This window comes from Amphiprion ocellaris, chromosome 1, assembly GCF_022539595.1.
Source record: "Amphiprion ocellaris isolate individual 3 ecotype Okinawa chromosome 1, ASM2253959v1, whole genome shotgun sequence".
NCBI lineage: Eukaryota > Metazoa > Chordata > Actinopteri > Pomacentridae > Amphiprion > Amphiprion ocellaris.
In genome coordinates this window covers 30,320,522-30,347,897 of record NC_072766.1, presented here as the reverse complement: position 1 = coordinate 30,347,897, position 27,376 = coordinate 30,320,522, and the positions used below count along the sequence as shown (strand labels likewise).

General features: G+C 41.0%; 1 protein-coding gene across 5 annotated transcripts in view; it reads right to left on the bottom strand.

Annotated features, from left to right (window-relative positions):
- Positions 1 to 253: 253 nt before the first annotated feature.
- dok4 (docking protein 4) overlaps positions 254 to 27,376 on the bottom strand; it is a 133,936-nt gene continuing 106,813 nt past the window's right edge. For all 5 annotated transcript variants that reach the window (XM_055012070.1, XM_055012078.1, XM_055012073.1 and 2 more), the window contains 4 exons: positions 11,817 to 12,006; positions 10,065 to 10,203; positions 9,056 to 9,173; positions 254 to 3,333 (listed from right to left, as the gene is read on the bottom strand). In XM_055012070.1, coding sequence (XP_054868045.1) covers positions 3,188 to 3,333; positions 9,056 to 9,173; positions 10,065 to 10,203; positions 11,817 to 12,006 — 593 coding nt within the window. In that variant the 3' untranslated portion in view covers positions 254 to 3,187. The remainder of the gene's footprint in view (positions 3,334 to 9,055; positions 9,174 to 10,064; positions 10,204 to 11,816; positions 12,007 to 27,376) is intronic.

Sequence of the window (27,376 nt, the reverse complement as noted above, 5' to 3'; positions counted from 1 at the left end):
TCTGAATGTCAGATACTGGTAGCATCAATCCAAATGTGTCATATGAGCTTGTTAAAAATTCATATCTATTGAACTCGACACTGTCAGCCTCTCTTCTCCTTTGGCTCTTAAATAATACGAAAATAATAAGGTTGTGCAAGTACAGCTCAAAAAACATGTGGATACCCGGAGGTGTAAAAGGATACATTCCAAAGAATGTCTGAAGCTCTTCTGTTGGATGTCGAGTGTAGCACAAGAGCCACTCCAATAAAACTGATGTGATCACAGTTTCATTCTCCATTTCAGAGCAGTTCAGAACCTCCATAAACAGATCCTTTTGCTGTGAAGTTACATCAGTTATCAGCAAAATCAAAAAATAAACGGGGACAGTAAAATTATCAAGTGTTCTTCATACAAGTGTGTCAACTGGCATCGGTACACTGGGGATCTTCCACGTGGACTGTCCAGCTGTCAGTGTATTTCCAATGATGAATGCAGCCTTGGACCACGCAGTATTTCAACAAGCACTGTAACACAGTAGCCTTGTTGACAGTAATCCCATGGTATTCATTTGGAATCTGTCATTCTTGGGGTGAGAAACTCAAGCTTGACCATCAGATTCAACGTTGCTAGTCCCACTGTACACACGCCATTTAAAAACTGCGGTAATTTGACCAAAATGTGACATTTCATAAATTCCTCACTTAAACAATGAACACCAAATCTCAGCAGGTACTACATGACCACATACACCTGTCTGTAAAGGCCTAAATATGCCTATTTTGTCATTAAAGAAATCGTAAAAATCTTCATATGTGTCCCAAATTACCCCATTAAAAGAAGGAGTGAAAGCGCTTCATTCTAAGTTACTTGTTCTGTGATGTTTTGTATAATTCAATTCCTCATCATGCTATTGCATTTCTTTTAAACAAATCCCCAGTGACACTATTATTACTGTTTTTCTTGATACCCTACTAAAATTTATGTTATTAGGTACTTATTAAGGCGGCACGGTGATGCATTAGCTAGCACTGTCACCTAACTGCTAGACATCCTTGGGTTCACCTATAAATTGTCCAGTGGTGTAAATGTTAGTGTGTAGTGTTAGTGTGCCTGATTGTCTGTCTCTATGTGTGGCCCTGCAATGGACTGGCGACCTGTCCAAGGTGTATCCTGCCGTAACCCTAATTCAGAGTAAGTAGTGTATAGATAATGAATGGATGGTACTTATTAAGTAAATGTATGGGCCTATAATATAAAGTGTTGCACATATAGACTACAGTGGGCTGTCAGTTTTCATGTCTTATTGAAGCTAGCATGTCACTTTTAACAATACTACAGTATACAATAGAGATAGTTACACCACTGTGCAATATCAGTTGAAGCAAACGTCAATACATTTGTGATTACTGACACACAAGTTAGAAAACCCGTGATCATTGAAAGAAAACTGAGTACAACTGTGCTTTCCACACAGCCTAGCTGCATGAAAATGGTTATCAAGTGAACCGTAAACACCAGAACTTTCCCAGTTTTGGACGTACCGGCTGTGTCTGTCTCCATGTCTGCATGAAGGGTCCATACAAAAATTAATTGCCAGAAGAATTAAAAAATCGGACTGGGTGACTTCACAAAGACATAAAAGAATACAAGTAGATTGGTGACCATTTAAACATGCGTGGAGACACAGCTCTAACCGTGAACAGGAGGTTTAAATTGAGCCATATCTTAACTAATCAGAGCTACAGTGGTTGTGTCCTTTTAAAATCATGCCACAGACAGTGTGCCATTTTCACAATCAAACTATAAAAAACAGGTAAGTGTTTCAGACTTGTCAGAGCAGTTACGAATGGAAACTTTAGGATGAAACTTTGCTAAAGAAAATGAAAAGAAGCCCAATGATATTGGGAGCATATTCTTTCAAGATAAATTTGTTAGCTCAGATGGATTGAATTCAATTCAGCATGTCTGGCTTGAACCTATTCAGGACTAACACAGTGAATATATAATCCTGATTGACGCACAAGACTGCATGAGCACAAAATATTATAATACTGGTTGACAAGATCATTCCTAAATTTAAGAATCCTAGTTGAAGAGGTATATTTCAGCATGACAACAATTCAAGGCACGCTGCCAAACTGACACAAGAGTTTCTAAGACAGAACAAAGTGAAAATGATGATGTCGCTAACAATGTCCTCTGAGTTGAATGTAGTAGAACACTTTTGCATTATTTAAAAGAGAAAGGTGAAGCAACACAACCCCTACAGGAAAGAGATGCTGAAAAAATACGCCCTGAAGAATGCATAGGTACTGAAAAATTAAAGCTTAGAATCTCAATAATGAAAGGTGTACTGAGTGACATTGAGCTTCTACTGTGGGGTCAGTATTTTTAACATAGAAAATCCAAACTGTTATTTCTTAATTTTGCACAAGAGTGAATACTCTGCTGTTCAAATTAGAAGTAATGCAGTTTTTGAAAGGTAGTATATTTAAATGATATTTAAGTGAAGTGTTGCACAGGGGAGTACTTGCTTCTGTTGTATACTCACTTAAGATGCACATCTATACACATATTACTGACCACCATATGTGTATGAATATCCAAACTACAACTGACTTGTGGCATGAGAAGAACTGGGCAGATGTGATCAGCAATGGCTCCCAAATAAAATGCTGTGTTGTTTCACTTTACATTGTTGTAACATCCACATCAGGTCCCATCTTACACTGAATTTTATTTAGAATCTAAACCATATTTTTAGACTGAAATGTCCCTTCAATATTTAAGACTCTTCACCATGTTTTTGAGACAAACATAGTGGATTAAAGCATACTGAGAGCTTTTAGTGCTCACTTTACGAAGCAGGTAATACATGCCAATCTTCCAAGCAGAGTTTCTCAATGGGATCATTCAGAGACATCAAATATCACACCCTCTACTTTGGGAACTGCAGTCATGGAAGAAAGTCCACTTTCCTCACAGTCCTCTGCAGAATTCTGTTCTCTCACTTCAGCTGCTTTCTACATTCAAGATGGCATGTTGGCCAGGGTTAGCTGCAATCACAACATATACTGTGAGGTGTAATGTTGGGCTGCTCAGCTGATAGAAAGACGAGAGTGTGTGTTTCTTCAGTGTGTGTGCCTGCATGCATGTGTGTATGGTTGTGCCACCTTTTCAATGACCACGTCTTCTGCTATGTGTGTTACTGTCCAGGGTATGTGGGGTAGCGTGTCAGGGAGTGTGTGTGTATGTGCTGCTGGGACTGTGCATGTGTATTTGACAGGGGCAGAGTGGAGTGGTGGTCCAGAGGCAGGCGTGTGGATAGTAGCTCATCTTCGGCAGCGTCACCTACAGACAGAAACACAGCTGTTATTGTAACATACACCAGATGCATTGTGCTCAGTGTGTTAGGAAGTGTTTGAACTCTTGCATCTTCCAGTCTGATGTGGTCAGTCTGGCAGATTTGTTCTCAACACACAGAGACTGTTGTGGACCTTGTCAACTCATTTTCAGGAAGAAAGCTTGCGTAGCGTGGCTACAGGTTTTCAGTCAGCTGAAACTAAAGGACCTTTTCATTCTAAGGGAAGCTGCGAATCACATTACTGGTAAGAATCAGTTATAAATCTCAGACAGTACATTCTCAGTCTCAGTTGTGTTACAGATTTTATCTTACCTTCAATCTAAATGTACACATCCAATAAAGATTATATTGAAGTGTAAGCAGTAAAAACTCAACACACACTACCAGTCAAAAGTTTGGACACACCTTGTCATTCAATGTTTTTTCTTTATTTTTACTACTTTCTACATACATTGTAGATACATACTGAAGAGATTAAAACTATGAAGCAAGATATTTGGAATTATGTAGCAAACAAACAATTTTGAAATAACTCTAAATATGTTTTCTATTTTTGATACCTTAAAGTAGCCACCCTTTGCTTTGATGACAGCTTTGCAAACCCAGATTGGTTGACAGCCCTATTTGACAACTGTTAGAATGCATATTACAGAAAGAACAAATCAGCTAAGTAAAGAGAAATGACAGTCCATCATTACTTTAAGAACTAAAGGTAGGTCAGTTGGAAAATTGCAAAAACTTTGAATGTATCCCTGTATGGTTTTGATAGTGGTACATCTCTACAATCTGGATGAACCAAATAGCATCAAAGGGCAAAGCATGATGAAAAAATAAGAGCAGCTGACCAGCAAGGAATTTTGTTCCAGAGCTCCAATTTTTCTTTTTTAAACTTAGTTTTCACATATAAAAAATACAGCTCAGCAAACAAACAGCAAGACAAAGGAGTCACCCAGGTGCAGTGGATGATGGCAGATTCAGCAGCAGAGTGAGACCTTCAGCCTCACACTGCGCTGATCGCTCACCTGGCCTGTATAGTCTCCTCCCACCACAGTCACCTGCCCACATTTCCATTTAAAAAACACACATCTGTAGCAGACATGGCTTGGCTTCTTTGGAATATCAAGGGAGTGGCTAAACCAGATAACAAATCCTTTTTGTTTAGGTTGTGGACCTAGAGCCCACAAAAAGCTGCCATCTTGGACACTGCACAGAACGAGAAACCTTCTCGTTCCCAGGAAAGATACTCCATTAGTGTCACAAGTGAATTACAGCAGGACCGCTGTGATTTCCCCTCACCATCCACAGTTCTCTGGAGAAAACTGCATAACATTTGTTTCTTTTGATTCATAAGTGTGAATCTCAGACCTCCTGTGGAGGGATGAAGCCTCATACAGGACATTAACACTTTGGAGGAACACAACTTAAAAGACACTCTCATGCAGCTGTGAATGTTTTTGATCAATACTTTATTCATGTTCAATAAACTCATGTTCATTTTTTTTTATCCTCTGAAATTTAACCTTGTCTTGGGGTTCTTTTCTTTAGCTCATTTTTGTCGCCTTTTTATTTTTGCGAAATATTTAATTACACCTTAATTACAAGCCTGAGTTTATATGTTTTAATCTACTTTTCAAGAAGAAATAACATAAATCACATTTTTCCTTTTTTTAAAAATTTCACCGTGTCTCCGCTCTCAGTTCCCACCATCTTTTTGTACTACTTGGCTAACGCCAACAGATGTATCATCGAGTACAGATGCTTTAGAATTAGCTGTAAGACCTGATGGATATTTAGAATTTTTCACTCCCATACATCTCTCTGAACTAATTTCAATAGTTTCCACATCCAAACCATCGACATGTCTTTTAGATCCTATCCCAACTAGACTGTTCAAGGAGGCTTTACCTTTAATTAATTCCTCAATGTTAGATCTGATCAATCTTTCTCTAGTAACAGGCTATGTACCACAGGCTTTTAAGGTTGCTGTAATCAAACCTTTACTTAAAAAGCCTCCTCTAGATCCAGATGTTTTAGCCAACTATAGACGAATTTCCAACCTCCCATTTCTCTCTAAAATTCTGGAAAGAACAGTTGCAAATCAATTATGTGAACATTTACAAAGGAATAGCTTGTTTGAAGAGTTTCAGTCAGGCTTCAGAGTGCATCATAGCACAGAAACAGCTCTGGTGAAAGTTACTAATGACCTTCTCATAGCGTCAGATAGTGGACTGTCTCTATACTTATTTTGTTGGACCTTAGTGCGGCATTCGATACAATCAACCACACACTTTTATTACAATGACTGGAACATTGTATTGGTATTAAAGGGACAGCACTGGACTGCTTTAAATCCTATTTATCAGACAGGTTCCAGTTTGTGCATGTCAGCAATGACTCTTCTGAGCATACTAGGGTTAATCATGGAGTTCCTCAGGGTTCTGTCTTAGGACCAATACTGTTCACATTACACATGCTTCCCTTAGGCAATATTATTAGGAAGCACTGTATTAATTTCCATTGTTACGCTGATGATGCTCAGTTGTATTTATCTATGAAGCCAGATGAAACTAATCAGCTAGCCAGACTGCAAGCTTGTCTTAAGGATATAAAGACCTGGATGACCTATAATTTCCTACTACTAAATTCAGACAAGACTGAAGTCATTGTATTTGGCCCCAAACAGCTTAGAAAATTGTTTTCAAAGCATATAGTTACTCTGGATGGCATTACATCGGCCTCCAGTACTACTGTGAGGAACCTCAGTGTTATCTTTGACCAGGACATGTCCTTTAACTCAAACATAAAACAAATCTGTAGGACTTCCTTTTTCCACCTGAGAAATATTGTAAAAATCAGGAACACCCTGTCTCAGAGTGATGCAGAAAAACTAGTCCATGCATTTGTTACTTCTAGGCTTGACTACTGTAATTCCTTATTCTCACGGTGTCCCAAAAGTTCTCTCAGACATCTGCAGTTGATCCAAAATGCTGCAGCCAGAGTACTGACGGGAGTTAGCAAGAGAGATCATATTTCTCCTGTACTGGTTTCTCTTCATAGGCTTCCTGGTAAATCTAGAATAGAATTCAAAATCCTTCTTCTGACATGTAAAGCTCTTAACAACCAATCTCCACCATATCTTAAAGACCTTACAGTACCATATCATCCTAGCAGAACTCTTTGCTCTCAGACTGCAGACTTACTTGTTGTTCCTAGAATGTCTAAAAGCAGAATGGGAGGCAGAGCCTTCAGTTATCAGGCGCCTCTCCTGTGGAACCAGCTCCCAGTTTGGGTTCGGGAGGCAGACATCCTTTCTATTTTTAAGACCAGGCTTAAGACGTTCCTTTTCGACAAAGCTTATAGTTAGGGCTGACTGGGGGACCCTGACTGGGTGAGCTGGTGTCTTCATTTGCACAACTGACTTCACCTCTCGACGTCCTTTAGTCTGCCCCTAGTTCTGCTGCTATAGGCCTAGGCTGCTGGGGGACCTCTCTGGATGCACTGAGCCCTTCTCTAACTACCTATGTATTTACTATATATACCATTATTGCATTACACTCACTCTGTTTCTCCCTGTGTCCCTGAGTGTCCCTGGTCCCAGAGCTGGATGCTTCAGATCTGTGGTTGTTCTCCCACCAACTGGCCTAGTCTCCATCTGTGGGATGCTGCTGCTGACCTTCCTCAAGCCCACTGCTTCCAGCTGCCCATTTCCACCAATCTACTCTGCATTGCCCTTAGTATACTTGATTTGCTCATCTACATATTTTTGAATTTACCACCAGCTATATATGTAGTATATTTAATGCCAGAGCCGTACACCATAGCAGTAAACTATAATTAGTTTCCATGTCAGTTGTACTTTGCATGTATCATCTGTCTTACCATGCATGTATCAAATTGTGTTTTATGGTCCTTGCCCCCCACCTCTCTACCTCTACCTTTAACCCTCTACCTCTACCCCTCTACCTCTAATCCTCTACCTCTACCTCTCTACCTCTTCTGTCCCTCTCAACCTGCCCGGCCAGCAGGCAGATGGGTCTCCCCACATAAAGAGCCAGGTTCTGCTCGAGGTTTTTTTCACAGTTAAAATGGTGTTTTCCTTGCCACTGTCACCTTTGGGTTGCTCTGGGGGTCAGGCATATGGGTTCTGTAAAGTATCTTGAGACAATTTGACTGTAATTGGCACTATATAAAGAAAATTGAATTGAATTGAACAGAAAACATAACGAGAGCCACCGTTAAACAAGTTATTTTTCATCAACCTGGAAGACACGCAGACAGCACACTGAACACCGGCGGCCTGACTCATCACCTGCCTGCCTACATCAGATGTCTGCTGGCAGACCTCCGACACTGTGCTGAGAGCTCCAATGGCAGAACTCGTTGCCTAGTGACCACACGACGCTTCAGGACAGAGAAAGCCTGGGTTCCTTGTGAGGAAGTTTCTGGCATACCCACTGCATTCCAGCCAGGGAGACTCCGACCTAAGCAGCGCTACACAAAAGTAGGAAAACGCTAATCTCGATCTGTTCCTGATTTGGGTTGATGTTATAATAACTTGATGATAGTTAAAATTAACCACTCTTCAGCATATCGATCGTAGCCCAATTTACCGATTCATTATGTTAGATCGTCCGCTAAAAATCCTCTTTCACCATAACCCTCTTCCTTGAACCTGTAAATCATTGAACACACACACACACACACATGCACGCACGCACACACGCACGCGCACACTCACGCACAAACACACATTATATTTCTCGCTGTACATAGCTCACCTGTATTGTCTTAGTAGAATAGTTAATAAACATTTTTCATTTAGACCAGTTCACGGTCTCATGCATTTCTTTGCGTGGGAACTGAGAGTCAATTTAATCAGAATTCTAGACTTCCAGATATTAGACTGATCAACTTCATTTTAATCAAAGTCTGCTTGAGATTTTGTTTAAAGTAATAATTTCCTCAGACAAACTGATTATGGTGCCCCTTTATTAACTAGTGCAAATGTAACTACTTTAGTGGTTACGCTACACATGTCTAAAATTTAACATCCTTTATACTTAAAATACCTAATGCAATTAACTACAGTCTGTTACAAATGAAAGAAAACACATAATAAACAAAAGAAATACTAAACAAAGATCAAACTCCACATGTAACCCCTCCCCTCTCTCCTCCATCGTGCAGCAACATGCCATCCCATTCGGTTTGCATTTGGTTGGACCATCATCCAATCCAGATGGTTTGGGATGAGATGGACCACAGAGTGAAGGCAAAAGGGCCAACAAGTGCTCAGCATCTCTTGGAACTCCTTCAAGACTGCTGGAAAACCATTTCAGCTGACTACCTCATGAAGGTCATTGAGAGAATGCCAAGAGTGTGCAAAGCAGTAATCAAAGCAAAGGGTGGCTATTTTGAAGAATCTAAAATATAAAAGATGTTTAGATTTATTTCACACCTTTTTGTTTACTACATAATTCCATATGTGTTCATTCATAGTTTTGATGCCTTCAGTGAGAATCTACAATGTAATAGTCATGAAAATAGAGAAAAACCATTAAATGACTAGGCGTGTCCAAACTTTTGACTGGCAGTGTAAATCAATGGATATCCTCAGATGTTTTGTAAAAGCCAGCTTTAAGGAATAATTATTATGTACAAACACAATAAAAATGCACAAATGAAAAAATTGTCTGTCATGTGGCCTACCGCTGCCAGGATCCATGCCAATCTGGCTTCCAGTGATGTGGTGCCAGTAGGCGGATCGGGGAAGGATGGCGGTAGGAGTGCAGGGGTAAGAGCTGGCCTCTGAACCCTTAGACTGCAACTTGGAGTCATATGTAGACAGCATCAGAGATTTAGAAAAACAGCAGTATAAAGCAGTTTCAAGAAACAACCACATTTAACACATTTACAAAGATTTTAGTAAATTTCAGTCACTGCATACAGTGGTATAGAGTGCCAGGCATCTAGAATCAGTTGTAATGAGCTGGCACAACTAATTACAATATCCTTTAGCTGCTAAATGCTCCTCTATGTTCACCAGTTAGTTGCCACATTTCTTCTGGCTATGGTTTTGGGAGCATACAATATCTACAGTGTTGTTGTCAGCTGCCTGTTGATAAAAACAGAGTTAGACTGCACACTGTGAAACCAAAAAATAATAATAATAATAATAATAATAATAATAATAATAATAATAATAATAATAATAATAATAATAATAATAATAATATTGCACCTAAAGATGCTGAAAAGCTGAGCAGATCTGTAGGTAGCTTAAGAATTGGTCCACAACAAATTCTCCACATTACTACTTTCAAAACAGACATAGTCCTTTTATCCACAGTAAATATGAATTTACTGAGTAAATTATAGCTTTCAGTTTGTAAAGAGATCACATCACATTAATAACAAAAATAATTAAGATTTGAAAACGATATGTTGACACCTATATGTCCCCTCTACAAGATTTAGATTAGAATAATTATGCACCAATTTAACATTGTACTTCAGCAGTACAAGTACTAATTGTACTCATCAAAGTAACAATTCCAAAGTAACTGCTGAACAAAACAAAATGAGTATATAGTTATTAATCAACCAAAGAGAAAGTAAATACGCAGTGGGTGCGTGCGTGCGTGCGTGCGTGCGTGCGTGCGTGCGTGCGTGCGTGCGTGCGTGCGTGCGTGCGTGTGTGTGTGTGTCAGGCTCTTACCCTGCTGTTTTTTTCCATCTCCAGCAGGACCTTCTTATGGTGCTCAGCGATGGCCAGTGTAGAGGAATGAACTCTCTGGTAGATCTGCTCTCCCTCTCTGGTCTGAAAGGTGTACAGTCCTTCACCACTGTCACACATCCTACACACAACATGACCACAGCATGAAGCCTGCAGCTATTATACAGAAAACGCATCAGGTTCAGTAATGGGCTGCTTAAGCTGCTGACAGACAGAATTTGATCTCTGACATCTGTGCAATGCTTGGATGGTTTCATTCTTACAACATGTATTTCCTTTGTGAAAAAAAAAGTGAAAAGTATGAACATAAAAAAACAGGAATAGGACAAAAAAGCAGCAACTCATTTTTTATAGCTATATATTGATCTGAACTGCAGGTGTGAAGTATCATATGAGTGTATGCTCAATAGTCTGCAGAGAGACATGGATGATGGGACTTCATTATAACATGTTTTGGACGCAAAAAGAACAATTTTCAATTAGTGTCTTGTTTTAAGTATTGTTTCCAAATGCATATGGGTCAATATATAATTGAGGGACTTTTGAGGTCCATGGGATATATCTTGCATACATTTTTATTTAGAAAAAAAAACCCTAATGTTTTTATGTTCATTATGATCATGTCTTTACAAATTCCAGAATTATTTATTATGGAAACAATCACTTACTAATAAAAAATGAATGGATATCACTAAAATGTCAACTAAGTTACTGTCCGAATTTAATAACCACCACCTTCTAATTAGGTAAACAATAATAAAATGAAACCATTCAAAAATGGTTTTGATTGTGTTCTTTTTATTAAGTTGAGATAATCATGAAAGATACTTCTTTTGTGGCAATATGTCGTTTTATATGGAAAATAACAAATTGTCCCTGCGTCCGAGAAATCACTTTCAACTAAGTTACTCATTACAAAAACACCTCTCAAGGAAGTGTGTTAATTCCAAATCACATGATCTGCTCCACATGATGTCATTTCCTCCTTAAGAAAAGACTGGCAAGACTCCAAAATATGTTCTTTCTCCTCTTTCTTTGTTATTTAATATAAAGTAGTGTGTGAGTCGTGTGGATTTATTGCATGTCAACAATGTTACCACAATATCTTTATAAATAAGTTTCAATTTCAATTTTATTAAAATGTATATATAATATTAAGGAGAATCTTTCTCTTAAAATGCCACGTGCTGTTTGGTTATAGGCAGGCATGCTGATTTTAGGCCTGAAAACTGCCAAAATGTCAACAATGTTACCGGTCAACTACAGTATGTTACCCTGAAAAGGTAACTTAGAGGACTAAGAGTAACAAAGTTGACACTCACGTTATTTTCTTGTAGTTTTCAGGAATTTATTTAACTCTCGTGTTGTCTTTGAGTCAAAAATGACCCAACACTATGTTTAGGAGCATAGAAAACCCCAAAATGACCTTTTTTCAACTTGAAATTCAATGACTTTTCCTAAAGTGATCCCAACACAAAAATCGTCTTCAGATAATTTTTGACCCAGTAGTTAAAAATCACAGCCACAGTGGACTAAAACACACACACACACAAACACACACCCACGCGCGCACACACACACACACACACACACACACACACACACACACACACGCACACACGCACACACACACACACACACACACACACACACACACACACACACACACACACACACACGCACACACATATGCTTCACCCCTTCCCTTCTCCAGCCCACCCATGCTGCTCTCACCGTCCAGCTTCAAATGTGAAGCGGGTGGCATCACGTCCGTAGCGCCGCAGTGAGCAGAGAGGCCAGGTGACCAGCTTAGTGCGAGGGTTGTGGATGTCCCACAGGTAAATGTTCTCATGGGTGATCTGCATCATGCACTCCCCATAGATGTCTAGGTTGGGACAGGGGAGGAGGAACACACTAAAACGCTCTGAGGAGACAAAAAATGACAGAAACAATGTCAGCAACTTATATTCAAAGTACTTTTAGCCAGAAATGTTATCTGAGTGAGAGAGTTAACAGAGTTTCAGAGTTCTGTCCAACAGTTTAGCTCAGTTCTGTGTAAGTGCCATTTCATTGCTCAGCTTTATTATCTGAGTCTTTCTTAGAAAAAAAAAAGCATGCGTCTGTCTTCTGTCTACATTTTAAGTTACATAGGCATGTCATACCAGAGCTGTTTTAATAACAGGTTCAGTCTACACAATATTTTTGTCTTATAAGATAAGTCTCTCTGTCAGATTATAGTCAGGAATTCTTGCAATGGCCAACTACACATTGGCTCCTGACTAGTCATAGCTTGTTGACTTTCAAACCTTGTGGGATATAATCAAGAAGAATTTATCAGGTACCACCTTCCAGAAACAACAGTGTCTGAAATGTTAGATGCAATACAGATTGTTTTATTCTGGAAAATTCTAAAAGAAAAAAAAAAAGAAAAAAAAAGGGAGAAAACAACTATGAACATCTGTGGGTCACACAAAGAGGTGCTTGTATTTGTCAACATCATGACTCTTTGTGGAGAGAGAAGGTACACATTTTTTTTTCGTCTTAAGCATTAATTGTTGACTGCTATGATGCACTACATGGGTGTATGAAGAATATATGGCCATATGAACTAATAAATGTGTATGCAGAATTACTTTGTAATCTAACTTTGCATTTGGTCAGAAACATGATTAGGTAAGAGTACTATAACAGCTTTACACAGACTTTTTAGAAATGATTTTAAGGAAAAAGTTAATTATGAAATCTATGTATCTGGAATTTATATAATTTAGGGACTTAAATGTGAAGATGGACCACAACTACTATCTACAACACAAATATAACACACACTAAGACACAACAACACAAAGCAAACTGTGATGGTGGGAGAGATTGCTGGAAGAAAGAAAATACTATATTACAGTACAATATTGTGTTTTGAGTATAATAGGTGGATAGATCATCATCTGAAAGCAAGCATTAATTTGGAGTTTTAGACTAAGTTGGAATTTTAGGAGATTTAATTTTGCAAAAAAAGAATTTGGAAAGTTGCACCAGGTTATCAGTAAAGGAGGTTAATTGCATGCACATTGTGGTGATGCAACAATGATTCAAAGGACTTAAGGGCCTGTTGATGGTTTGTTCAGAGCAGGGATGGGCAAAGTGAAGCCTTCTTTGTGGTCACAGAAAGGATGTGAGGTCTGTAGAGGTATTCTTTTATTTGACAGTTTATTATTACACTTCTCAATATGGTGCTCTCAGGTGACAATCTTTTAAAGGGAGTTTTGCATATCATGAGGGCATCTGGTCTGCCCTGCCAACTCAGAGTGTCTACTGTTTTTCTGGGTCACACATTGGGCCTGGTGTGTATTGCTGTCTTTGCCCCATGGGACATCGGTTGATCAGTGGATACTGGTGCCAATTTAAGGTCACAATTGTTTCAATCATTGTTGTAGAGCAAGGTAGTGAAAAATTTGCTATTTCTTTGTTTCAGGTCAGTCATGGCTAGTTGGTCCTACATTGGATAACAGTATCAATTGTGTCTAAAGCCATTTTTTTTTTCAAACTTTATTTTGCGGTTTTATATTACACTGACAAACAGACAAAAAAAAAAAAAAAAGAAAATGTGCCCCCCTACCCCCAAGGCTCATACATAAAAATCAAATTAGAAAAACAGAAAAATACAAGAACAAATACAAAAATAGTCAGGCAGCAACCTCTCATCATATATTGAGTCGGTTGATGTTTTGGGCATGTTATAAAGTAGTTTTAGCAGTTCAGTACAACTAGTGTTAGGGTATATCATTGAAAGGGAAAACCTTCACAAATTCTATAAAAGGACTCCAGGTCAGGGTGAAGTTTCTGTGGGCTTTACACATCTTATATCTCAGTTTCTCTAAAGGAAGAAAAGATAGTACATCCCTCAACCACTGCAGAAATGACGGGGCTGAATTTGAATTCCAATTAAAAAGTATGAGTCTGCATGCAAGCAGGGAAGCAAATGCCAAAGTATTTGCTTGTAACTTTGAGACTTTGTGGCCAGGGGGTGGTACATCAAAAATGGCTGTGTGATAGTCAGGTGTTATAGTCTGACCGCAGATTCTGGAAAACACATCAAATATCTGTCTCCAGTAGTCGTTGAGGGATTTTAGTTTTATCCCATGATATTGGTTTCAAGCCTCCTATCATATTGTAAATCACAGATACATGCTTCTTCTCATAAGGATCCAGCTCTAGAATTGCATCTAAATGATTCTTAGGTGGTGGGAAAGGAAATGAGGGGAACTCCTTTCTGGTAAAGCTGCGTATCTGAAAAAATCTAAAATAATGTGATCTGGGTATATTGTAGTCATTTATGAGTGATTCAAATGAAATAAACACATTTTCAGGATACAAATCACAAAAGAATGTCAAACCATTTCTATGCCAATACTGGAATAAATTGTCAAACCCAGATGGAAAAAAGAAGTGGTTAGCGGCTACTGGGAAATACCTGCTATACTGTTTTAAATCAAAATTTCTCCAAAACTGTAACCGTATCCTAAGTGAAGCGTTGACAACCGGGTTTGTGAATTGTGTACTACAGCTATGTGGTAACAATGTTGTGAGTGTTGGTAGAGGGATGGGTAATAATTCCATATGAACCCAGTCTGGACCCTGCTTATTCTCATATGTGTGAATCCAGTGAATTAATTTTGCAATGTTAGCAGCCCAATAATACCAAAGGAAATCAGGCAATCCCAACCCACCAGCATTTTTAGGAACCTCCAAGTACATCTTTTTCACCCTAGGGTTGGAATTGTTCCATATAAATGAAGAAATTAGTCTATCTAGCTGTTTAAATGTTTTCATAGGGATAACAATGGGAATCATCTGAAACACATAAAGAAATCTAGGTAGGACTGTCATTTTGACTATATTAATGTGACCTGCTAACGAAATTGGTAAAGCTGACCATTTGCCAAAATCTTGTTTTGTTTGTTCTAATAATGACTTAAAGTTGTGTTTCTCCAAATTCTCTATCTTGCGGGTAAGTTTGATTCCTAGATATGTGAACACGCTGCGTTCTATTTTGAATGGAAATTTGGAATAATCATCGTCTGTGTGGTCAATTGGAAAAAGCAGGCTCTTTGAATAGTTCAATTTATAGCCTGAGAGGCGTCTGAAGTTTTCTAGCAACGACACTAATTTTGGGATCGATACTGTTGGGTTGGATATATACAAGAGCAGGTCATCCGCGTATAGCGCCACCGTATGGACTTTACTGCCACAGGAGATACCAGTGATACCCTCTTCTGGTCTAAGGGCTATAGCAAGGGGTTCAACCGCCAGATCGAACAGATATGGGGAGAGGCCACAGCCCTGCCTGCAGGACCTGTGAAGAGGGAAATAATCAGAGATACTGTCATTGGTTCGTACAGCCACAGTGGGTGCGTCATATATTATTTTAATCCATGTTAAAAATGATGATCCAAAGCCAAATTTTTCTAAGACAGCAAACAAGTATTGCCATTCAACGCGATCAAATGCTTTTCGGCATCCAAGGAGATCACCACCTCCGTGGTCTCCTCAGATGTCGAGTGCGGGGTGTACAGGATACTGAGTAATCTACGCATATTATAAATTGACTGTCTACCTGGAATGAAGCCCGTTTGATCTGGATTGATGACTATTGGAATCACACTGTCTATACGGGTGGCTAACATTTTTGTGAGAATTTTGTAGTCACAGTTCAAAAGGCTTATTGGGTGGTACGAGCTACATACTAAAGGGTCTTTGTCTTTTTTAAGCAGTACAGAAATTATGGCCTGAGTCATGGTTTCGGGCAATTTCTGTTGTTCAAAGATGTCATGGTATAACTGCCTGAGTATTGATGCTAGTTTATCAGCAAATTCCTTGTATATCTCAATTGGAAACCCATCAGCCCCCCCCCCCCCCCCCCCCCCCCGCCTTACTGCTCTGCATTGATTTAATTGCACTGCATTACTTCATCTTCATCAATCTTTATTTTGAAACAGTGTAAAAATCAGAAGAGTACCTCACTGTGAAAGGTGATGAGTTGATTATTTTTTGAATATGTCTCTTTTATACAATCTTTATTTTGAACAGTGTAGAAATCAGGAGAGTGGTGAGTTGATTATATTAAATACTTGTCTTTTATAATATTGGTTTAGGGGTAACCGAGTCACAGGAGTGTCTCAGTAAAGGGGATTGTCTGAAAACATATCCTTATAATCTTGGTATAAGAAGTAACCACATGGGGGCAGCAACTCACTGTAGGGAGAGAGGCCTACGGTTACCAGGAGAATTGATGTGTTCAGGTTTTTATTACTATGAAAATGGAAATGCTTTTAAGGTTTTGATTACTATGAAATAGAGATGTTTACAGAAGAGTTTGATCACCCTGTGAAATTAGGAGATTGTTGACTTGGAAATGAAGCAAGAAGTTGGGAGATAAGACAAACTTGGGTCACCGTCAAGTTACCCTACTAGTCATGTCTGTTAACAACAGCTTTCCTCTAAATGGACTTGGCTCTTGGTAAGTTGCTAGGTTATGATTCTGAGGTTAGGAAAAAAACTAATGGATAAGTTCAGAATTCTATTTAACTCCTTGACTGGAACAACCTTTAATAACCATCAAAATTGCATGCACACAATCACCCAACTTTTTGCTACCATCAGATCTCAGTTACAGACAGTGGCTAATTTAAAGTCCAAACTAAAATCTTTAAATGCAAAATAAATGTTTATTGCGATATATTACCATCGGCATGGCAACAGTTCTTGATTGCAAATACTCTCAAGTACGATAACAGTAAATTGATTCAGTTAATAATACAGAACTGAGCTTTTCTAAAAAAAAAAATAAATAAAAATTGCCTAATAGTGTAATTGAGGGGGCTGCACAGCGGTGTAGTGGTTAGCACTTTCGCCTTGCAGCGAGAAGATCCCTGGTTCGCGTCCCGGCTTTCCCGGGATCTTTCTGCATGGAGTTTGCATGTTCTCCCTGTGCATACGTGGGTTTTCTCCGGGTACTCCGGCTTCCTCCCACAGTCCAAAAATATGCTGAGGTTAATTGATTACTCTAAATTGCCCGTAGGTGTGAATGTGAGAGTGATTGTTTGTCTCTGTATGTAGCCCTGCGACAGACTGGCGACCTGTCTAGGGTGTCCCCTGCCTTCGCCCGAGTCAGCTGGGATAGGCTCCAGCACCCCCCGGCGACCCTAATGTATAGATGATGGATCGATGGATGGATGTAATTGAGAGGGAGAGAGTAGACAGCTCGGCCTTAGCTGGCTACCTCAATCCTGACCTGAACCTTCTACTGGGTGGGAATTAGGCCCTGTACTTGGATTTCCAAGTCCAATAAAAGTTCCCCATTCACTCAGGGGGAGTAGAAAAGTCCCAACTCCAATCAAGTCTGCAAAAATCCTTTATCCATTTGGGTAGAATAGGTATATTCCATATTTTTTAATCCACCAGGATAAGTTGAGATATCCTTAACAGTCTCTTAACCCTTTAGAACCCAGCGTAGCACCGGCGCTACGATTTGCATACTGAGTTTTGATTGGCTGTAGATTTAAAACCAGATAAGATAGAGCGATCATTTTTTTTTACATATAAAATCTTGGGAGTTACACTAACATTTCACACATTCACCAGGTCTCAGAGTGCTTTTTCGTTGGAAAGATGGGTTTGTAAAAATACACAATAAAGCGCACATAACAAAACTCTTTATAAACGAGACTGCGGGCATTTGCAGTGCTTCCTATGCTGAAATAAACGTAAGAATCATGTGACAGGTCATGCCCACCATGGACATATATGTCTATGATGGGCACGACGTGATCACGACCTGTCACATGATTCCTGACCTCTGATGCAGAGGTTCCCGCTCCCAACTACAAGAACTGGCGTAGTTTCCCGGGAGTAGTTCTTTCTACTGAATTCACCGGACAACCTGCACAGATGCTCGCTCTCGTTTCGCTACTACTTTGTTTTACAAATACAGACAACACAACCCACACACACCAAACATTCATCATACACACCTTCGACACACCTCCACACGTAGTTATGGAGCCGCAAAATCACGGCCGCGCTAAACGATTTTACACCTTGGCCGAAGCTCTGGAGCTAATTACCGCGTCGGATGAAGAGTCCCGCCACTCGTCTGAACCGGATTCTGCCACCAGCGGGGATGAAGCGGACCTCATCGAGGGAATTGATAATTTGAATGTCATATAAGTTTATACTCATGAAAAGCTGTTTCTTTAGTTGAAGAAAAGTAAAGAAAAGATGCATATAACGCCGCCGAAAGCATCCCGCGCCAAATATGCATCATTTTCACAAGTCATGTGCTGCACACAGCTAACGTAGCATGTAACTTTTTCTGTGTGCAGTGTTGACAGTGTTGGGGAGGAGGAGGAGAAGAGAATGGAGGTCTCCTGCTCTCCTGGTACCATGGAGAGAGGCAGAGGGAGAGGCAGAGGCAGAGGTAGAGGCAGGGCCCAGGCTCCAGCCAGGAGAGGCTGCAGCAGCTGCTCCACCAGCGTGCGCTCCAGGCCAGAGGCACTCCCTATAGCTGGCTGGAAAACTGAGGAGGAGCCTGACAGCTTACCTTCACTACCACATTTTCTGCCAAAAAGGAGGCCAGGTGTCCAGCCACCACTGTCAGAAAAAGTGGACAGCCCTTCTCCATCAGACCTCTTCAAAATATACTTGGACCAGGCAGCCATAAAAAATCTGTGTGCCAACACAAACAAGAATGCAGCAAAAAATATTGCTGCAAGTAAAAATTTCAAATGGGCTGATGTCACAGTACCTGAAATGTATCAGTACATTGGGCTGACACTGTACATGAGTACCCTAAAGCTTCCAAAGATGAGGGATTTCTGGCGTACTGATTCCATCTTCCATGTGGAATATCCGAGGAAGGTCATGTCCAGGGAACGGTTCCTCACCATTGCTGGAAACATGCACATTAGTGACCCTGCGGATGATGTGATCAATGACGGCAAGAAAGGTACCGATGACTATGACTGTTTATACAGAATACGTCCACTGTACGACAGCTTACATGTGGCTTGTAAAGCTGTGTACCACCCCCGGCAGGAGCTTTCTGTTGATGAGCGAATGGTTGCCACAAAAGCAAGAATTGCTCTGAAACAGTACATCAAGAACAAGCCAACAAAGTGTGGGATCAAACTGTTTGTGTTGTCAGACACCACAGGCTACACAGTGGATTTTAACATTTACACGGGGAGGTCCACTATGGCGACAGGTAAGGGGCTTTCTTTTGATGCAGTGATGTCACTCATCAATAAGAGCTACCTGGGGTCTGGATATCACATCTATTGTGATAATTTTTACACAAGCCCAGCACTGTTCCTGCACCTACACCACCTGGGGTTTGGAGCCTGTGGGACATACCGGGATGCTAGAATTGGTATCCCAAAAACAAAAATCAATGCTCTGACACAAAAATCTCCACGGGTGGATCAGAGAGGGGCCCCTTCTCTTCATCAAGTGGATGGACACAAGGGAGGTGAGTGTGTGTTCCACTCTTCACACTGCTTTCTCTGGGGACACTGTAAAGAGGATGTGCAAGGTTGGTAGGAAGTATGCAGCAGTCGAGGTGCCAGTGCCAGCAGCTGTGAAGGACTACAACAGCTACATGGGAGGAGTTGACCTGTCCGATCAGCTGAATGGCTCCTATTCTTCATGGAGGAAGAGCAGGAAATGGTACCTGACAGTGCTGCATCATTTCATCGATATTGCCATGACAAACACCCTCTTGCTCCGCAAAGAACTGTGTGGCAAACTGGAACAACAGTCCATGACTTACCAGGGATTCCTGGAGCAGCTGTCAGAAGAACTCTGCTTAGTGCCCTCACAAGTCCTGGGAAGCCAACATCATATCCCTGTTGCTATAGTTGAGGGGGCATCTGGCTCAAAAAAGGCCACAGCAGGGTGCAGTAGGTGCAAGCTGTGTAGAAAGTGCACCCCCTTCATGTGTGAGGCATGTGAAGTGCCGCTCTGTGTCATTGTGGACAGGAACTGTCATAAGCTATACCACAGCTCCACTGGTGGGACTGAACAATGACTTTGAATATCAAACTATATCAAACTGATGGTAAATAGTATTTTGTGATGTTTATGTTGTCTTGATGCAAATTTTGCCTTTGTGTCCATATTTTTGCCTGATTGCATAAGTAGTTTGAAAGAAAATTTAAATCATTTGTGTTCCTGTATTCTGAAATTTTAACTCAGTAAAAGAAAGTTTCTTTTTTCAAATGCACTTTTCATGAATGACCATGCTTTGTACACAAAATATGTATGTTCATAAGTATCTGGCACACTTAGAACTTTGAATAGTTTGTTTTGATGTTAATGTCTTGATGCAAATTTTGCACTGTTATTTATTTTTGTTTTTTTTTCAGGTTACAATATTGATCATATCTCAAAAAGCAATTTATGTACTGACTCCAAATAAATTCCCCATGATTCCAAAGGATATTGTGCAACTTTTTTACATTTACAAATTTGAGGGATACAGCTATGCAATTTCTGTATTTTGAAATATATGTGAAAAAAAAACAAAAATGATATTAATTTTTTTGAAGTTTATTGCACTTTAAAGCAATTTCTTATAGTAGTTAAAACATAAGTCAATACATACTATTAAAATCTGGGATGTAAGGGTTATTTTGATGTAAAGCAAATAAAAGTAGTCCAAAAAAGCATGTAAAAATATAAAAATATGTCTTGGCGGATATGCACAATGGTGGGTCTTAAAGGGTTAATCCAGTCACAAAAAACAAGTAGAACACTCCATCACCACTTTCCAATAGTGCAGGGATGGTATTCCTCTGTTTCCCTCAAACAGGGCAAAGAAAATATTCCATTACTCCTTTCAAGTAGAATTGCAGATCGGTCAGGGCTTCTCTTTTCGCAAAGTATAATCCATTGTCCTGGATGCTATCCGAAAAGATCCAACTCCAGTGATGTCCAGCGAAGAACTCCATCTAAAGTGTCTCTTTCATTTATTTATATACTATTCTGACTTCCCCATAGACACACATGCATTACACACGTTTCTCCCTCCCAACTTGTACATTTTCTTAAATTTAGCACACACACTTCTTTAGGTCAGTGAGATGACCCATAATTTCCAAAACTCATTTATTCAATTGTTTAATTGAACAACAACTCCATTTAAGGAAGTTGTTCACTTATACAATGCCCTGTCTACCCTGGCAGTTGCCAGGGCAGACTGGGTAAGACCTCTTAGTCATGTCCTCTTTACCACATTCCTTTCCTAACTACACAGTTAGAAATCACTTGGTCAAGATAGAATTATTTTGAATCAGTTTTTAATATTACAATAATCAACTCAAAGTTAGGCATACAATCAATGGGTTCTAATACTTTGTAACATAGAGTCTCTTATTCTGCTTATTCTGTAGCAGTGTCTTTCTTTAATGGCTGCTTCTAGGATCTGAAATTTCAACTCCACTTGACACCCCCTTCTTGAGATCACAGGCTGCCAATTCCCAGTTCTAGGGAAAGAGGTCCTCATCGTCATCAGGTACAGAAACAACTACATCACATGATGGCCCCAAAAATTCTTGAAGATCAGCTGGCATAATTTCCTAGCTGTGAACTTTAACCAATTCTCCTGGATCAGGAACTTCAGGCCACTGGAGTACTTCATTGCCTTGCTTCAGCACTGATGAGTCTTCCAACTTCATTTCTACAGCTTCATCCAGGGCCTCCACCTCCTCCTCCTCGCCAAGCTTCAGAAGCCAACGCCTTCATCCTCTTTCTTGCAGAACCATGACCATGTTTGCGAGATATCACAGCAGAACAATGATGAGCATTCCCTCACGGGCTTATAGAATATGGTGGAAAAATAAAGACCAGTCCAGAGGGTTATACCCACTCCTTTGTAGAGACCGACTCGGGTAGTATCGATCCTGGTGTGCCACAGGATGCAGGTCATGAACAAGGATAGGGTCCTTCTCCTCTGCCTTCTGTAGACAATTTCCACTGCAGTTTTTGTGCACCCCAGAACTAAAGTAATAATCCTCAGGGGTTGGTTGAGGGCCCAATTATCAATGCAACAGTAGATGAGCCAGGTTAAGTCGACCGCCCAAAACTCCAAACATTCTTCAAACGCTGCTTTGCCTCATAATAGAGTAGAATTGTGTGAAGAATTTGAGATACTCACAGTAAATCGACTATGTCCTTGAATGGTGACTCCTTCAGTGCTCATATTTCAGCTGTTCTTGTTTTTATTTGTTAGGGTCTTAATTTGCCAGATTGATTTTCCTGGTTGCATTGCCGGTCCTCTATCAGGGGCCAGGGATTGCAATGGCCAGAGTGCTCCGGTGCCTCAACTTTTACAGCTCCATTCTTCCCTCCCTTTTCTGGAGGAGGGGCTTCCTGTCCTTTTCTTTCTTCTTGGCATAACTTCCTCTAAGACAGGAACTGATGGCGGCTCGAGCTCAACCTTTCACAATCACGCAGCTCATCACTCCCAAGATGATTATTTCAACAATCATCAGGAGAAGCATGGCCTCAGCCAGGCAAATAACTCACCTACCCAGCCTCCTAGTACCAAAAATTCTTTGATAGTTTTGGGTTTCGCACTTCAACCATATATTCCAATAACAAGGGTTTAAGACAGGAATTTTGGTTCTCACACATTCTGCTGCCAGGTCTCTGCTTCTATTACGGTGATGGATTCGGTCCTTGCCTGGAAATCTTGGTCTACTAAGTCAATAGTAGCTCTCTGGGCTGGTGTGCTTACCAGGGGTGATATTGGTCTGGGTTTGAGGGTTGTGCTTCATGCTCAGGCTAGAATTTGGGGGGGGGTTATGTTTGGTTAAAGATCCTCGAAGTCCTGTCTCCCTCTGTGGGTGCTGCAACTCCACATGTAAAGTTATAATATCCCCAGAACATTCCTCCTCTTGGGAGCGTAATTGTGCATGATCCATTCCTGTGGTGTGCTGTGTATACTACTTCTGTTTGCCAGTATTCTTGGTTTCTTTCTCCAGGCCAAGGAACACACGCTGAGGTACAATACCACTTAGGACTCTCGGACTCCAGGTAAATCCAGTTACATTGGGCTTGTCTCCTCTCCATGCTGATCCAGATCCAGATTTTAATTCCTATCTCTTCTCCACTAATTTTCCACGCTTCCAAAAACTTGTTTTCACTGGTCAAGTTTTCAGCTTCAATAATTTCTTCCCAGTTTTGGAGGGTGGCCTTCTTTTCAGGGGCCTCAGACTTCAATGCTCTGACCCAGGTCATGATGTCCGCTGTGAGATTTTGGCCATTACCCCCTTCCTAGGTCTGACCAAACTGGGTCATCAGTGATGACAGATCTGACTGATTACTGTTATTCCCCCATGCTTGAAATTTGGACAGGAATATGTTCCTGGGCTGCAACACCCTGCAGTTTTGAGTGAACATCTTCGTGGTGGCATAATAAAGGTGAACATGGTTGTGTGCCCAGGGCTATTCACCATGGCTGTATAAAATGGTTAGGAGCTAATGCACATTCTACTATCACTGCAAGAACTTTAACTGTTAGACATAAGCAAATCCATTTGCTTTTCTAAGGTTGATGCCAGTTCTGTTGCTTGCTATCCATCACTAATGGTTCATCTTGGCCATGGAAGCCGAAGGCTTGTGTTTTCAAGGTCTCTCTTACATTTGTAGGCCGCAAAAGTGGCAGTTCCATGTTGCCTCAATTGTGGTCTTTGGACAGGTGGCTTCCTTCTTTGGGTTGGTCAGAGGTATGATGATAGGTGGCTGTGTCCTGACATCTCTTTCAGGGTAACCTTTCAGGGTTTCTAGTGAGTCTTCCTTTGAGCAGCTTAGTATATATCAGTGATGGGTATTGCATCAGTTTGGGGTTCAGCCCACACTACACCCATTTCCACGATGCCACATTTAGAATGCAAGAGCAGGGTCTCCTTCTCAAGAACATACTTCTGCTTATCTGATATCGTCTTCATCACACACTGGTGCATGTAGGGGTCACTGGTCCAGATTAGCAATTCCCCTACCCACACCTCAACATATTCTTCCTGTAAGGGGTCTGCATAATCGAGACCCCAACACAGCTTCACCAGCACCCCTTGTAATGAAAATAGACCACATTCAATATCCAAGGGGCTGATTCGGGGGAAGTGGGATCTATAACAAGCCTGACCTTTTTACAGTCATCAGGTATTCTTCTCATGGCATCTGAAGGAGTTCTCTGCCTCGTATCACAGGAAATGTTGTTATAAATGGGCCTGGGTTCACCAGGTCCACATCCCATGTATACTCATAATTACTGCAGAAATATCCTAATGTTCCACAGCATTTCTTCACGTATTCAAAATCTCTTTTTGGGTCATCCAAATATATCTTTTTATTTGGGATCTTCAAATAGGGTTTTCCGGTCCAATGACATTGCTTTTGTTTTCCTGGATGCAGCGTTGCAACAGCACTGTGGTTCATTCTGCAAGTCTTCCTTTGGGTGGCCAGACTCAGGGTTCCTCTTCCCCCACCTGACCTTTTGCAGCGAACATCTCACCCCAGACTTTAATCCTCCTCCAACTTTCACCCCCTTCTTTGTTGTAGGTGTCTCCACAGGCACCACCACTTCCACTTGTATCGTGCCCACTCCAGTGGAGAACACTACATTGTATGGGACCATAACCATTCTCACCGCCATTTCTATCTTCAGTGTCTGGTCTGGTCTTGTAGGCGTGGCTGCTCTGTACACCCAGGAATTTATGAATTAGATGGTACCATCCCAGCACCATTCTTAGAAGGTAACCGCAAACTCTGCACTTTTTTCTTTGGTTTTCAGACCTGTGCACCCCAGGCACCGAGACTTGGGACACTGTATGCAAGATTGGTGCCTCTGGCACCCTCTTCTCTGGGTATTGGGACTGACTCCTATTGTATGATGGACTGATAAGTAAAAACTTCTATCAGCTTCCCCAGGTGATCAGTTCCCATGGCCCCTCCCAACTGTGAGCTTGTGCCATCTCTTGGTGAAGGTCAGGAATATGCTCCATCCCTGATGTATATTTAGGCCAATTGGGGTCTCAGTATACCAGTGTTTCCTCTACATTCATTCAGCAGCGACGGGCCGCCATTCCTAAATCCTAGCCACCGCTCCTTCAAAATTTTTTTGTTATTGTTGAAAATACACCACCGCCGCATGTCTCCACCGTCACAGCAGAGTTCTGCACTCTATCGGGTACTCGCAAGTACCAAGGTAAACTATAGATAACTATCTTGCTCAGTATCTACTCGTTGATATGTCGGGTTAATATGACGTTGATGTCATGAGAGCGCGGCCTTGAAAGTGACGTCAAGCACCCAGGCACCAGGTCAGAGAGTCAGAGGAGTGTTGTCTTAGAAAATAGGGCAGCGACTTACCAGAGAAAAGTTGGAAGCTTAAGATAACTCATAATATATTTTACAAGTCAAATAGACATTCACAAAATATTGATGGCCAGCTAACATTACGTAACATATCGGTAGCTTCAGTTAATTGGGCCTGGTGCCAACTCAGTGTCACTAACGTGAGTAAAGTATTGATAGCATTAATCTAATATCTACACTCCATGATGTAACTGCTGACTGCGTTTTCAGATGACCTTGTTCAAATATATATATATATATATATATATATATATGGATATAATTTTTTTTACATTCAGCCTTTAAAAAGCCATTTTCAACTGGCCATTCAATAAATAGGTTGTACAAGTAAAATCTGCAAAGTGTCATTTGTTTATGCGTCACGGCTCCCCAGGGAACCTGCCACCGCTGCTGAGAAACATCCTAGAGGAAGCACTGTATACTATACCAGTGGGACCAGGATTGCTGTCATTATGCTAGCCATTGCAAGGTCGTACAGCTAGGTCTTTCGCACCAATTTTTTCCATAGTGGGTGTGTCTTTTTCTCTGCTCCCCTGAGCTCCTTCTTCTCCCTAATAGACCTGTACTGTTAGGTAGAGAGGTGATGCTGACGCCAATTTCATAGCTTAAGTCCCTGGGGACACAGGGAAAGAAGCTGCCACTGGTGTTGTGCCAGCGCAGTCTTTATCTTCTAACGGTCCCAACTGAAGAATAGGCTCAACAAACTTTCTCAAAGGCCATCCTTAAGCTTGGCTCACCTGCGCCAGCTGTCCACACGTTCTCAGAAGGTTGCAGCTGCTGCAAAGGTGAATCACCTCTCCATCATACTGGCAGACACAATCCATGAACTCAGATCTTGTCCCTCGCAAATCCCACTGTGTGATGATAATCCATCTGGGCAATGTTTCCATTCCACATAGCCCACAGACATGTGCATCCATCACCTTCATTGGTTTAGGCTGCAGATCTTTCAGTTTTCTCCTCCTTGGTTTGACCCAGATAGGCTTCTCCTGGCTGGGCCCTTCCCATTGTATCGCTATGGTGGTCGATCTCCAACGGACACGTGTTGTCCATTCTTTTACACTCCAATATGTCTTTCTCTGCTGATAGGAGTCCATTTTTAGCATAATCCAATTTCCGTATTTCACCTTCACTGCTGCTCCGGTGGGTAAGTCCTTAGTTCTGATCCAGACCTGTTGTCCAACTCGGAATGGTACTTTGGGGCCTGGTATTGCCTTCTTGTCCACCCTATCTCCTCTGATGTGAAGGGGCATTGATTTAGCTCCTTAGAGGGGGAGAGCCTATCAGCTTAATGTCTGCCACTCGAGGCTCTTCCCACTTCCCACAAGGGTTGTAGTGCTCCATTCTCTGGAATTGGCATTCTTTCCTATCCAGTTCTTTACTAGCCCAGTGGTGTGTTCCACTACCCCATTTGCTTGGGGTGTTTTTGGGGGGGACCAATCCTCATTATCCCACGTTGGCACCATAAGTCCACCTTTGCATTATGAAAGTGAGTTCTGTTATGAGTTTTAAGCTCCTTACGGAATCCCAAATTGCTGCAAACTTGTTCCAACGTGCAAACCAAACTGTTGCCATTAGTTTTCCTCATTGGTTTGATGACCACATATCCTGACATAGAGTCCACAAGCGCCAAAAGCTATTTCTCACCTTTTCTTCTGGTCACCCCCATAGGGCCTGCAACACCCATACATACAGATCCCCAAGGTACAGTGCTCTTTATGGTGAGTCCCCCTACTCACTGCCCTCCATGTCTAGTGTTGTATCGACCAACCACCTTACAGTTTTTTAGAACATGGCATATTTGCCACTCAGGATACTAGAGTTTCTGCTCCTCCAGCTCCTTCTGTGTGGGAAGGGTC